We start from the raw sequence: 15,121 nt of genomic DNA on the forward strand, positions 1-15,121 counted from the left end.
TGAAAATATCTCATGTTCTTTTAAAGCACAGATGCCTGGAATATTGGATTTTGTGTTAGTTCATCACCTCCGTATATTGTATGATGTGGTCTATTTTAATAAATGGTCTAAATGCAACCGAGAAACTTGTTTTAGTTTAAAAAAAATTGCATTATTATCTTTTGTTATCCTATTATTTTTAATCTTCTTGCAAAAAAATGTTAACTTGAATATGATGCATGTGGTAACATCGAAATGAGCAGGTTTTAAAAATATTATTTCACATCACTGAATTAAACTGAATAAATTAGGTTGCATTAAAATAAATATAAATTAATGGTTAGATCATGTAGAGATAGCTACTTTAACTGTATTGCTTTTTACAGTGCAACTTTTTTCAGGAAACCAAAAAAAACATCTAAATGAACTGGTTTTATTCAAGTCAAAATTTGATGGCTAAATAAACCTCAAATATGTTACACCAACAAAAGTATATATATATATATATATATATATATATATATATATATATATATATATATATATATATATGGGGTTTTTGTTTCTCTTTTTTTCTGTATTAGATCAAGTAGAAAGATCCTTGAGTTAAGCATTGCAGGTTAGCACTTTTTTCACAGTGTCAACACTGAAAAACAAACCTACAAAAACGAATTGTCCTGAAAATGACTTGCTTTTTTCTTGCACCAAAGAGTTTGTTTGTTTTTACAGTATTTGTTCATTTGCTGAAAGATGGCCCACATTTTGTCATTCAGCCCCTTGTGGAAACTCATTTAAACCCTCTTGGTTAAGCATTTCCACAGCTTGCAGTGAATGAGATATTAGACTAGATTCATGGCATGTGTTAACTTTGCTTATGTGCTGTGAGGCGTTAAAGCATTTTCACTAGCTAATGCACGCTCACACCACCAACAAACAAATGTTTAAACAAAATAGCTGGGAAGCACTTCATAATTTGTGAAGTATCCAGTTGTTTCTAGAATTAACACTTCATATATGCATCTATTATTCTCTTGGTCAATCCTTCTTGACTTCTTGACTTACCTTCAAATGTGCAAACAAAGCTACTGTCAAAAAGGATTGACCAAGAGAACAGTAGACACATAAATGGAGTGTTAATTATTTGGTAGTTGTACTGTGCCAAAATATTTAAAGAACTACAGGCCTATCTGTTGACAGAATAAGGTTTGGATTCAGCAACAACAGGACCATTTAAATAATTGCATGATTTGGAATAACAAGCTGGTAATGTCTTGTGATTTTTCAAGAAACAACTGGATACGTCAACATTTATGAAGTGCCTCCCAGCTATTTTGTTTAAACCTTTGTTTGTTTGTGGTGTGAGCTTGCATTATCTAGTGAAAACATAAGAGTTATATTGTAATCCTACAATAGCTTTCAAACTGATTTCACATGAAGAGGAAATTTTTAGGTCTTATTTGGGTTTGAGGATGAACACAAGTTTAAATGAACAAATACATGACAGAAACAAATTACATTGTATTTGTGAAGTGGCAGGCAAAGAATGAGAATCCAAGTGCAGCTTTAATGAAACAAAAGATAAACAAGGTATAGAGTATAATAAAATGCAGGAAACCAGGCACAGAACATAACACGTGAGAACTGACTGGGAAACAAGGGCTTAAATATACAAGGGAATGAGGAACACCTGTGGAAACAATCAGGGGAAAACCAATCATAAAATGAAACTACAAAAGGACTACAAAAACTAACAGGAACTAAACAAGAATTTCAACAATAAAGCACAAAAACAAAAGACAACAGGGATTATGTGACAGATAAAAAAGGCAAATTGTCCATGGAGTGTAGGGGAAAACATGTGGTTCAGGGGGGCACCAGGGGCAAACAGGCAGTTCAAGGGGGCACCTGGGGCAAACAGGCAGTTCAAGGGGCACAAGGGGAGCAGAAGAACAAGGCAAGGTCAGGGAGCAGATCAGGCGGGTGGTCAGGAGACCAAGGAGACCGGAGCAGAACAGGCGGGCGGCCAGGAGACCAAGGAGACCGGAGCAGACCAGAGCAGATCAGGCGGGCAGCCAGGAGACCAGAGCAGATCAGGCGGACAGCCAGGAGAGAAAGGAGACCAGAGCAGATCCGGGGGATGGCCAGGAGACCAAGGGGATGACCTCAAGGTGGGGAATGGTTCAGGAAGCCTGGGAGGCGGCCGTACATTTACATTTACATAAATTCATTTGGCAGATGCATTTATCCAAAGCGACTCACAAAAGAGGAAAACATAAGCGAATCATCTTAAGGAGACGTTTGTACGAAAAGTGCCATATTACATAGTTACAGACAGAGAGTGACAGGGACTGGCCGTAGGTCAGGGACTGGGTCAGGAAGCCTGGGAGGCGGCCGCAGGACAGGGAATGGGTCAGGAGACCTGGGAGGTGGCCGTAGGACAGGGACAGGTGACCTGGGAGGTGGCTGCAGGGCCGAGAGAGGGTCAAGAGGCCTGGGAGGCGGTCACAGGTGCGAGAGAGGGTCAGGAGGCCTGGGAGGCTCCCACAGGACAGGGACTGGGTCAGGAGGCCTGGGAGGCAGCCACAGGACAGGGACTGGGTCAGGAGGCCTGGGAGGCGGCCACAGGACAGGGTCAGGCGATGGAGCCACTGTAGGAGGAGTCATTAGTAAGGCAGACGGAACCGCTGAAGGAGGAGTCTCTGGGGGATCGGGCGGAACCGCGGAAGGCTCAGGGGGGCGGGTGGAAACCAAAGATCAAAAACACTTTTACATTTACGCATTTGGCAGACGCTTTTATCCAAAGCGGCTTACAGTGCACTTAATAGAGGCACAATCCCCCCGCAGCAACCTGGAGTTAAGTGCCTTGCTCAAGGACACAATCAATGTTGGTGGCTGTGGGGATCAAACCAGGAACCTTCTGATTACCAGTTCAGTGCTTTAGCCCACCACCACCACCACACTTTTAGGTTAGGTAATAGAGACAGCAAAGAATTGCCATCTACCAATTTTAGTGGGTTGGCAGTCATAATTGCAGGGGCATGATTTCAATGATTGATATTTCAATACCATTTTCCTGCTATGATACAGGTAATTTCCAAATCTGAGAGACAACTACTGGGTCTAGACTATCTATCTATCTATCTATGCATCCATCCAACCATTCGTCCATATTCATCGATCCAGGATTTCTCTTTAAAACTAATTAAAAACGACTTTGTGGGTCATTATTTGTAGGGTAACAAGAAATGTCAGCAAAAGTTTTATATGTTTATGATAAGAATTTGTCAACAAACTAAAATAACTACCTATTTATTTGCGCCAAAATCATGAACTTGCATGATAGTCAAATGTTTTTCTAACCCCTTCTGAATTACCAAAGAAAACAGGGACATCTAGTGGCAATACAGAATGTACCATAAGACCAACCAATAATAGACCTTAAAGCACCGTTCACACCGCAAGCGACACCATCCCATTACATTTCATTGAGAGCACAGCGACTTCCGGCGACACGAGCTGTCGCGACAGTTGGCGACAGAGTTCGCCGTGGGAAGCGACAAGACAAGACAACTTTATAAAAATTCAACTTTATGAAAATGACGAGCGACTACCAATGAGAGCGAAGACACTACCATCTGTTCAATGGCACGAACGGTATAAAGCTCCTAGATCTCATCTTATTTCCCACAATTCATGTTGTCTGGAGTTCTTTGTATACTGAATGTTCTTGGACAGATATTTTATCAATGTTTTGTCAGTGGAACAATCCAAAAACACTTTAAACAGCAGTAAAGCCCGTTGAAGAGACTAATCCCTCACAGCCTCATTGTCATCCCCATTAATATTCAAAGATGGCGCTAGCGTGAACAAGGTCTGTGGAGAAGAACTACAACTCCCAACATACATCCACGCCCACGGCTCCGCCACAGCTTGACGCACCTGCGTCTGACGTCACACTCGCTTGTTTTGGCCGTTTGTTTCGATATCCGCCAAATTAAACGTTGTCGATGTGCTGGACATTGTGACTGAGAGGTACGTGTAATCCATTAAACATTCTCCGTCTGCTTTAGTCATTTACAGGGCTCTTTTTCTCGTCATTAATTAAGGATGAAATATCAGCCTTAGTATGAAAATCTGGCTCGTCTAAGTCATGTCAGCTGGCGCTTTAAAGGGTAAACGCCAAACAGCTAGCTGAGCTTTGCTAGGGGACTTTAGCGAGTCCAGATTTGTTTGTTTCTTTGATTTGTGTTACTTGATATTGTAATTCTCTGTCACAGTATGAATTGACCACAATATGTGAAATATATGCCAAGGATGTCAGAGTTTTAAAAAGAAAGGACTAATTGAGCATAACACCAACAATGTTTCACATTCTGACAATCTTCGTTTAAATTTAGAGGCTGTGACTCAAAACCCAGTGAGCACTCTACATAGACAGCTTGTTTGGGCATCTCACACGCATTTGAAACATAACACATAAACCTAAAGCATAAAATACACCCGAGTATTTACTTTTACTCAGTGCTCAGTTTCATTCAGTGACAAGATAATAAAACACGAACTCTTAACTCTCGGATCACTCTCTATTTTCAACTCTTCTTGGGTTGTAAATTAAATGTTAATATGTTGTGTGAATGATAATTAAGACGGTGACCTCATTAATATGACTTGGCTGCTTAAAAGTTCTTAGTCATTTTTGGAAACCACAGTAGTTCCTTGGAAATTGAAGAATTTGCATGGCATTTAGGAAGTATATTTTCATTATAACCATAATTAATCTACCATCTGAAATGATGAATGTGGTTCAATGTATGTTTGATTTCAGGTTCCTGCATGTGCATGGGTGTTTGTGTGTGGGAGAGAGAGCGAAGGTGGAAGACTCAGGGAGTCTGTGCGTCTTATCATGGCTGACGGGTCCAGTGATGATGATGTCATCCACCTGGCAAGCATCAACCCCCTTCGCAATCGAGGTTGTTGCTGCCCAAAAATTCACATACTTGTGCCAGCCTACATTGTGAACTTGTGAACAATATTTTGATTTATCTGGTCTTATTACCTATTTTATAAACCGTACTGTAATAGGGACATCCTGAGTCTGACCCGGTTTTTGTTTTGTTTTATGTGGTTTTGTCAGCTAAGAGATTTAGGACGAGGGCTTACATAACCATATCCTCATCGTCGGATTCTGATGATGAACCGGTCAGGTTCATACCAAATGTCCCTGTTGTGGTCAGGGATGATGAAGAGGAAGTGAGCATCTTAGAGGTGAAGGTTTTACCTTGAATTGATAATGAGCTTTTGTGAATACAGTGGACTCAGTAAGCCACACTAATTTATTATTTAATTTTTTATTTTTTTTTATTGAATTGTTTGAGATACAAAATGTGAAACTAAGAGGCATCTGTAGAAAAAATAAATGATGCCAGACCTTTTTTAGAATTAACTTTTCTTAGCCATTTTATCAATTACTTTTAACCAACTGTTTTTAAACAATAAAAGTGATTTTTAGAAGATGTATGAAGTAATTTCCCCTCCGATTCACACAGGTGTCCAAGCAGAGGTAACAACATGGCTTCATGGTTCATGGCTTTGACTATGGACATGTTCCACTAATGTTTGAACTTAATTAATTAAATTAATTTCTTAAAAGGGACAATACATATTAATGAACATTTTCACAAATGTAAATATGTCAGATTATAGCCTTAGGCTAATTTCTGAGTGTTTAACAACACTCAGAAATTTGTTCAAATACTTTTTTATCCTATTTTTAACAGTATAATTATTTAAAATCTAAAACGTTTATTTTTGCTTAAAGTATGCTTTTTGACACCCCTGTAGTTTTGAGTTCTAATATAGTTGTTGAGTGAATCCAGCCAGGTCTCCTAAGCAATCAAATTGGCCCGGTTGCTAGGGAGGGTAGAGTCACATGGGGTAACCTCCTTGTGGTCATGATTAGTGGTTCTCACTCTGGGGCGCGTGGTAAGTTGTGCGTGGATTGCGGAGAGTATCATGAGCCTCCACGTGCTGTGAGTCTCCGTGGTGTCATGCGCAACGAGCCACATGATAAAATGCATGGATTGACAGTCTCAGAAGTGGAGGCAACTGAGACTTGTCCTCCACCACCCGGATTGAGGTGAGTAACCGTGCCACCACGAGGACCTTGGCCATTCCAAAATGGGATAAAAAAATAAAAAAATAAAAAGTATGCTATTTGTCTTGAAAATAAATGCCACTTTTTTATGTTATCTAATGCAAAGGCATTAGTGTCCAGATACTTTTTGGAGTCACGGTATCTCATTTATGGTGTTATTTGTCTCTTAAAATTCTATTTCAAGAAAGTTAATGAAAATTAGACATTCTTCATTCTTGGTTAATCTATTTTATAAAAAGAAAAGTGATAATCTGTTCTCTTGAAGCCACAGCCCTCTCCTTATCGTGAACTGATCAGACCAGCTTCAAAGTGGGGTGCAAGGTCCTTTCCAAGCCAGGCATCTGGATCTGACAGACATCCATCCAACACACACACCCGTCAACCTCCCGTAGCCGCTGTACATCCTACATTAGGAAACCAAGCCATAGGTGTCTTAACCACGGACCAGAATGCTGTACCCTCAACGTCTAGAGAAAATGCCTTGCACAGACCTCCATTGCCTGTTGTGGACTCACTGCCCCCTCAAAAGGACCCTTTACTCAGTGCTCACTCAGAAAATCAGGCCAATTCTGTTTCAACTGCACCTGCAACTGAATCGGGTCCATCAGTCATGGGCCACACAATTGAAGTGGTCATCCGGCAGAGAACTGAAAAGAGCACAGACAGGCCTCTGACACCACAGGGGGGTGTGCTGGTGGAAATCAGAAGAGATGAACCGCAACTGCAGCCAGTGGCTGCTCCTCTCGCTCCTGCACGATTCCTCGCACCTGCTGACAATGAGAGGCCTGGTCCGTCAGTGCCCAGAGAGCCCTTAATACAGCAGGCCCCTGATCAGACTGCCCTGAATGTCCTGGTGAAGGGAGTGGTAAGTCTGATGATAAGGGTTGTCCACCATTCAGAATTTAATTGAGATTGTCTATTCAATTCTATTTGAATTTCTGAATTTGAATTAAGGTAGCAAACAAGATGAAGAGTTGTTATTCAAATTTGAATTGAAATTAAAATTAAATGGGTTAAAATTTATAGAAATTCATGTACATTTTACAAGTGTAGCCTATAATTGCTACATTTAGTTTTTCAGTATGAATGTCCCATTAACATTTCCAAAAATATTGATGATATACAAAAAACAATATATGCATGTTTGTATAAAATAAAGGGCTGTCGATTTAACGCGTTAACTCAGTGCGATTAATTTTATAATAAATAACGTGTTAACAAATTAACGCAATTAAACGCATGCCCCTGTATAAGGAAGATTCCTGAGAAATGCAAGCTTGTAGTATCACCTGTTTGCTCCAGAGGGCATTAAGTGAAACTTCAGCTGGATGAGCAACGTTCAGTTTATACAGATGTGTTCTAAGTATTAAACTATATTTCACTTGACACAGTGACCTAAACATTTTATGTTTATGATGCAACGCACCCTAGACGCTACACAAGCATGTCTGACGCTGATGTAAATTGACGGGTTCTTAAACAAGCCCTCATAATAAATCTCCAACTGATTGACAAATTCACTTGTGAAATGGATTGCTGTGAACTGTGTGCCAATGATTGACTTATGATCAATAATATGGTAGTAAACAATACATTGTATTCTAAAGCCGCTTTTTGTATTGTCTTATCAATGATTAACTCTTCTGCCAAAAGAATGTAATGCATTTTAATTATCTGAATATATATATAATTGTTAAATATATCCATGTATAATTATTTCATCATTATATATTGAATTATTGTTATATGAGGGGCTTTCTCAGCAAATATTTGTATATGCGATTAAAATGTTTTAAATCAAATTAATCGATTGACAGCCTGAAAAAAAATCAATAAATATATATATATGAATTATTGAAATATACACAACAGAGCGCACTTTGGGTGTGCATTATTTTTCAATAATTCAATAGGCCGGAGAAAGTTAATCTGCTAATACCACTGATGCCACACCTTCAGACATCGTTCAGGGTTTTGTCAAGACATTTTGTGGTTTTCATCACACTTGTGATCGGTAAAACACTTTTGTTAGTGGAGCTACTTTCTTCCACCATTGAATTCAGCATCTTACTTTGATACAGCACAAGCCTTCGTTGCTAGTTCAAAAACATCACTTTAGAACTAGTAATCTTTCATTAAACAATTAAAACCACCTGCCTAATATTGTGTAGGTCCCCATTGTGCCACCAAAACAGTGCCAACCCACATCTCAGAATATCATTCTGAGATTCTATTCTCACTACAATTGTACAGAGCGGTTATTTGAGGTATCGTAGACTTTGTCATTTCAGACCAGTCTAGCCATGCTCTGTTGACCTCTCTCATCAAGAAGGCATTTCCTTCAACTGAACTGCCGCTCACTGGATGTTTTTGGCAACATTCTGAGTAAATTCTAGAGACTGTTGTGTGTGAAAATCCCAGTAGATAAGCAGTTACAGAAATACTCAAACTCTGGCACCAACAATCATGCCACGGTCCAAATCATTGAGATTGCAATTTTTCCCCATTCTGATGGTTAATGTGAACGTGAACTGAAGATCCTGACCCGTGTCTGCATGATTGTTTGCACTGCTGCCACACGATTGGCTGATTAGATAATCGCATGGATGATTGTTGGTGCCAGAAGGGCTTGTTTGAGTATTTCTGATTTTCACGCACAACAGTCTATAGAATTTACTTGACACTGTTCATATTACCTTCCATTAATGGCAGGGTTGGGTTTGTTTTGGCTCATATTTCCAGATGGACCTTTTCCCAGATGTGCAGGAAGCATATTTAGCAGAGCTGATAGAGAAAGGCGAGCTGAAAGATTTAAATATGTAAGTCCAAGGTTTTCTCTACTCATTTGTCACATGCCATCTTCACATAAGAAATGTTGTGAAACATTTTTTGTGTTCTTTATTGCAGAATATGCAATTTGTTGTTGGAACATCCTGAGTATCCGAAGAAAGCCAACTCCGTTTTGACCCAAAGTAGTGTGCTCCTCGAGACTAATGACTCTGAGACACAGGTTTGCACATGCTTATTTTCATCATGTGGAAAGTATGGATATTATGTCTTTCAGATAGCCATGTATAGCTCTGCTCAATTATGGCAAAAATCATATATTTTTTTTAACAGGTTTAAAAGTTGTTTAAAAGTAAATGCATTAATACTTTTTAAAGCTACTAAAGTTATTCAGTCAAGAGCAGTGAGTGTTTTCTCGTTTTCTTGTCATGGTTGTTTGATTATCATAATATCACAATCCTTGTGAGAGTATCTTTATACATTTCTTATAAATCCTTATCCAGTTTTCACAAAAATGTAATTTGACAAAATATGTGACAAACCTAATTTAAGAAGCTTATGTTGGTTTATTTTTTAAATTCAAACTTTTTTTTTTTTTCTTGTTTGTGCAGGAAAGTGAAAATTATTTTGATTATTTCAAACTAAAGACTGTTGGCCCAGAGGTTGTAGTCCAAGCTGCAGATATGCTGATGCGTGACTTCAAAATGTTGAGCTGTCAGGATATCAAATGGGCTCTGAATTGCCTCAAAGGACACTATGCAATCACCCGAAAGGTGCTCCTTCATATGTACTTCAGTTCTTCTGTGAGCCTTTAATGCCAAGGGGTTTTAACGGCATGCATCTTCATTAGTGTCATCATGTGTTTGAGTGGTCGTGTTAAAGTATTGATAAAAGTTGTTGAATTCAGGTGTATGGTATTAATACCTCTGGTGTCTGTTGAAGGCCTTATTCGAAGCCCTCAAGAAGTGGCAAGAGAACTCAACTGACCCCTCAGGGAAGAAGAGGAGAAGGAGAGAGCCCAATGAGCGCGCCTTCATAGACTTCAAGTTTGAGCAGGGTGACTACATGTATTCCTCACCTTAGGGGTCGTTCACACAGGACTCACTCTTGCATTCAAAACTGTTTTTAAAGGAATAGTTCACCAAAAAATTAAAGAAGCATGCAAAAGTATCATGAAAATAGATCACACGACTTGTTTAAAAGACTTTTGAAGCCATGTAATAGCATTGTGTTTGGAACAGACTGAAATTCACATCATTATTCACTGAAAACCCTCTCCTTTAGCTCTACTTGGATGTCCGATTTGTGTACAAAACTTTTTTTTTTTTTTTAGTCTGATCTTTTTTTTTTTTTTTTATGAAATGGTCGAACCAGTTTTGTTTTTTTAATCAGACATATATTTAGTTCACATTGACTCTAGTCACCGTAATTAACAGCTCTCTAGAGAGTTAGATTGTCAGTGAATAATGACTAAAATTTAAGTCTGTTCAAAATACAAAGCTATCATATGATATCAGAATATGTAATGTATAATATATCAAGATATCGGGAACATTGCGAATTGACCACTTTTATTATACATTTATGGTGCTTTTGAGTCCTTTTCTGAAACCTGATTCACCATTTGTTATTATTGCATGGAAAAAGCATTACAAAATGTCGTCTTTTGTGTTACATGAAATAAATAAAATCTTGCAGGGTTGAAACTATGTTGAACTATGACAAAGTTTTCATTTTTGTGAACTATTCCTTTAACTTGATTGTGTCTAGAAAATACAGTGCACATGTCAACTGGATATTTAGACCAGCATTTGAAAAATAGCACAGTAAAATACAAGAGTGCATCCTGTGTGAACGGGCTGTAGCTTTTAAAGTACATCAAAACACAATCAGACAAAAATGCAAAGACTTTGACTTTGCTAATTTTTGTCTAATTCATCTCAGGTTCCTTTAAACTGGAGAGAAAGATGTTCTTTTTGGAGAAGAATCGGAGATGGAGCCGAGGTAATGAGACTACACTGGAGCCATCTCTTATGAAAGAGCTTCAGTTCTTTGAGCAGAAAGCCAAGGAAATGGCTGAGGTACTTTACAAAGCTAATTTCTTTAGTTGACTTTTTCTTTTCCTCCAGTAATAACCTAAAGAAATAGCGTTGTGTTGAATGAATCAAGCTAACAGGCTGTTAATTGTTCAATAATTGTGTGGTTCTTACCACCCACTTTCAGCATGAAGATTTCCTTTTGGCTTTGCAAGTGAACGAGGAGCAGTATCAAAAGGTGGGTGTGAAGTGTTTGCATACTTTAGAGGCTTCTGTAATGACATGTCAAACATTATGATAAAAATCATAGGCTGTACTCTTAGCTGCTGTTCTATGTGCCTCAACCACAGCTTTGAGCAGAAGAGTTATGTTTTCAGCTCTTTACTTCAGTGAGCCTCTCTTTTATGCCATTATTACACAACATTTAGTTCCTGTCCACTAATTAGTTTTGGGCAAGTGGATTAGATGAATTTGAAGCTATAAAATAGCACACTAAGTTAAAAACTTATAAACTTAACTCTTAAATGCATGGGTATTTCACCAAACATGACATTCGGTTCTTTAGAGTCCCGGCACATATATCTATGACAAATGGATCTACAAAATGCCCAGGTAGTCAAATTTTCAAGACAATTAGAAAATAATAGAATATAGTCGGATTTGTTTTATTTTTCATATATCAAAGAGATGATGCATCAAATTAGGACAAATCAAAATGAGAAAAATTCCATGACACGCCACTGACGGACAAAAACCTTCTGAGCTACACATAGGTTACACGTATGTATTTTCTCAAGCACTTATTGAGTCTAAATAGATGCACAACCTACATAATTTCAGAATGACGGTAGCCAAATCATGCTGTTCATGTGTTTCACTTGCTATAGTTTACTTCCACGTTGCTTCAACATCACATAGCAATGTCAAATGTAAATCAAGTCAATCACTGAAACAACAGTGCCACCTTGAGTAAGAAATAACCAGGGTTGGGATGTAACGGCATTACCTATTCTGAATACAAAAATGAAGTAACTGTATTCCGCTCCCTTTACGTTAACAAGCGCCTGTATTCAGAAAATACTTTGATACTTCTAAAATAACTTTTTGTTAGAATAATTTAGAATACTTTTATAATGAATACAAAATAGGGCAGATGTGAAAAATCACAAAGTTTTGGGATACTCCAAAAATGAACCACCGTCTCCATAAGGTTTGTTCCTTAAGATTGAAAATTCAACATCTTATTCATATACCTGGATTGAATATCTGGCAACCGCATCGCCACACCATTGTCTTTGCATTCAGTATGCTGTCAGCTGTGCACCAATATCAATACAGCCAGGGCAAAGTTTTTTAAATATAACATTCGCATGCTTGACACATTGTTTCCCGTGATTGTTGCTGTGCAAATACATTCATGCAGCTGCGGCTTCTGTGTAAAGGCAAAGGAAATACTGACAGATCTCTATAATCATTTGCCGAGTCACGTCCACATCAGAAACTAATAGAATGAAGAAATAGCAGTTATTAATGACAATAATACTATGAATGGACTAAAATAGGAAAAGGACTAGAAGTAGAAAAAGTGTAAATTGCTACTCTAAACATGTGGCTTATAGACATGTGTGGTTAATTCAGTGTGACGGGTATTGTAACATACAGGCATTTTTTTTATATATTTCTAAAAAAAAAATATAAGTTGATTCACAAAAAAAATAAATATGTTGTGATGTATCGGATTGCAATACTGAACACGTTTAAGAGAGCATATCGTATTAATTCCAGAATACATTCTTAAAGTGCTCTTTCTTAAAGTATTCTGCCCAACCTTGGAAAAAGCATGTATAATATCTATTTGTACATGCATTTGGAATAATAATAATTAATCACCATTTTGCCAAAAATTCACAGTCACTTTATTTCTATATTAGTACAAAATTTTCTTAAAAAAAAAAAAAACATATAGATATCCTATGATAGTAACTTAACTAGATAAAAATATTATTTATGGAAGCGTAAAAAGAAAAAGTGAAATTATTACAAACCTATGGTCATTTTTGGTACTTAAGCAATTATACAAAAAAGAAGAACAAAAGGCAGCGTATCTGATAATTATCAGCAAGTGCGAAGGAAAAAACACTTAAGTAAATTAACTTTATTTGAAAAGTTTATTAAAGATCCCGCATGCTACTGCTGCTTGCGAAATATACAAGCAGCAGTGTACTGTATGTATGTATGTGTGTGTGTATGTATATATATATATATATATATATATATCTGTATCTGTATTTTTTTTGTTGCAATTTTAGTCTAATTTGTCACTGTTCATAAGAGAAAAGTTGAGAAATACTAAAGATGTGTGGGCACAACTCAAAAAAAAATGGATGAGGTACAGGGGCTGGAATGAGGTCCCGGTCACTAAAGACTTGAGGGATGCGTTTAAGGGTGAATTATTTACATTAATTATTGGCATCAATTTATTAATTTACATTGTAACTACGTTAGTAAATAATTGTCTATATTGATTGGTCTCTTTTATTGTATTGCCATTGTTTTTTGAAAGCATTAAGTCGTTCAAAGCTGTGTATTGCAGTGATTTGTGTGTTACACACAGCAGGTGTATTAACCTATGTGCTTTTAAAATGAAATGGTTGACCGGTCTCAGGGGCATAATTATGCGTTATTGATTTGGAAGCTAAACATTGTGATTTCAGAGCATTAAAAGATGACATAAAAATGAGATTTTGGTCTTCTATGTGATCTAAGGACGGGCAGTTGATTGAGTGTGGATGCTGCTGTGGGGAGTTTGCCTTTGAGGAGATGACCCAGTGTACGGATGGCCATCTCTTCTGCAAGGAATGCCTGGTGAAGTATGCCCAGGAGGCAGTGTTTGGTTCAGGACGGGTAAGCCAATCCTAGAGGATAATTGTAGCAATAGAGCGTTGATAGTTAGGATACAGCTGCATCTACAGTGCACAACTCTTTTCAAACAGCATGTTTGTGGAAACACATATTTTGAAAGCCCCTTGTATTTTGGTTTCATTTCAGCCCCATGCTTTTTATCTGCATTCCAGTTTCGCTCCTGTCTTCCTTGTATTTCTATCCTCCTGATATGAATAACATTCCATTTTAAGATGAATTGTTGTTGGATGGTTCTGTTACTCGAATAGTGGCCCCAAAAAAATGCACACTTAAAAGTGAACGAATATGAATACATTAAATAATACAATGTCAAGCCAAGTGGCAAAGAAAGATAACTTTTCAAGCAAAACATTTCACAAAAAGAAGTTTGTTAGGTTTTAAGTGATAAAATGCTGGTTCTGAGTAAGAATATGTGAAAATTGGGATTTGTGTTTGTTTGCAGTCAGAGTTGAGCTGTATGGATGGCAACTGCACATGTTCCTTCCCTACAAGTGAACTGGAGAAAGTTTTACCTGAGAACATTCTGTTTAAGTATTATGAGCGACAGGCAGAGGAGGCTGTAGCGGCCACCTGTGCTGACGAACTAGTCAGGTGAGTTAAGGCAGTGGTTCACCCAAAAATGAACATTCTGTCATAATTTATTCACTTCATATCATTCCGAAACATTCTTTTTTTTTTTTCATGGAACAAAAAAATATTTAACTGTTAAATAATGGATGAATAAATAAATGGACATAAAATATTGATTTGCATTGACTGTGTAATTATGTGAGAAGAAATAAATAGCTGAACATCTGAAACACACCTCCGGTTTGCGTCGGAGATCTGTTGATGTTTATTTTGTGAAAATATACATCTGACTTTTACAGCCTATTACAAGACTACTGGCCAAATAAATAAATGCTCATGAAACATTTATTAGAGTAAAAATAATTTTATTAGCTTACTTGTAGAGATTGTACAGTGATCCGAGAATGTAGAAAAGATGGCTCGAAATACCTGGAGGAGTGGTCTGATACAAGGATGTGCGGTTGATACCGATAAATATCAGACTGCTAGATGGCACCATTGACCAATCAGAATGGAGTATTCCAGAATGTCTTGTAATAATTAGTCAAGACTTTAGCTCTATATTTCAAGTCTTATGTAGCCATTCAAAATCTTTGTGTGAGAAACCACAATTTTAGTCTTTATTCATTTAAAATCTTGACAGCCTATTTAATTTTAAGGGTCAGAGACTGTA

The 15,121-nt window shown here is 37.6% G+C and overlaps 1 protein-coding gene across 2 annotated transcripts in view; it reads left to right on the top strand.

Annotated features, from left to right (window-relative positions):
* Nucleotides 1-3,506: 3,506 nt before the first annotated feature.
* Nucleotides 3,507-15,121, top strand: part of rnf216 (ring finger protein 216) — a 33,116-nt gene continuing 21,501 nt past the window's right edge. Inside the window, exons 1-12 of one of the 2 annotated variants that reach the window (XM_052133117.1) lie at nt 3,507-4,011; nt 4,805-4,949; nt 5,114-5,244; nt 6,405-6,998; nt 8,876-8,952; nt 9,041-9,143; nt 9,532-9,693; nt 9,863-9,977; nt 10,865-11,001; nt 11,144-11,194; nt 13,723-13,860; nt 14,321-14,469. In XM_052133117.1, the coding sequence (XP_051989077.1) occupies nt 4,883-4,949; nt 5,114-5,244; nt 6,405-6,998; nt 8,876-8,952; nt 9,041-9,143; nt 9,532-9,693; nt 9,863-9,977; nt 10,865-11,001; nt 11,144-11,194; nt 13,723-13,860; nt 14,321-14,469 (1,724 nt within the window). In that variant the 5' untranslated portion in view covers nt 3,507-4,011; nt 4,805-4,882. Of the gene's footprint in view, nt 4,012-4,804; nt 4,950-5,113; nt 5,245-6,398; nt 6,999-8,875; nt 8,953-9,040; nt 9,144-9,531; nt 9,694-9,862; nt 9,978-10,864; nt 11,002-11,143; nt 11,195-13,722; nt 13,861-14,320; nt 14,470-15,121 lie in introns of both variants that reach the window. The other variant, XM_052133116.1, reaches the window with a different exon arrangement.

Source organism: Xyrauchen texanus, chromosome 8 (genome assembly GCF_025860055.1).
Source record: "Xyrauchen texanus isolate HMW12.3.18 chromosome 8, RBS_HiC_50CHRs, whole genome shotgun sequence".
NCBI lineage: Eukaryota > Metazoa > Chordata > Actinopteri > Cypriniformes > Catostomidae > Xyrauchen > Xyrauchen texanus.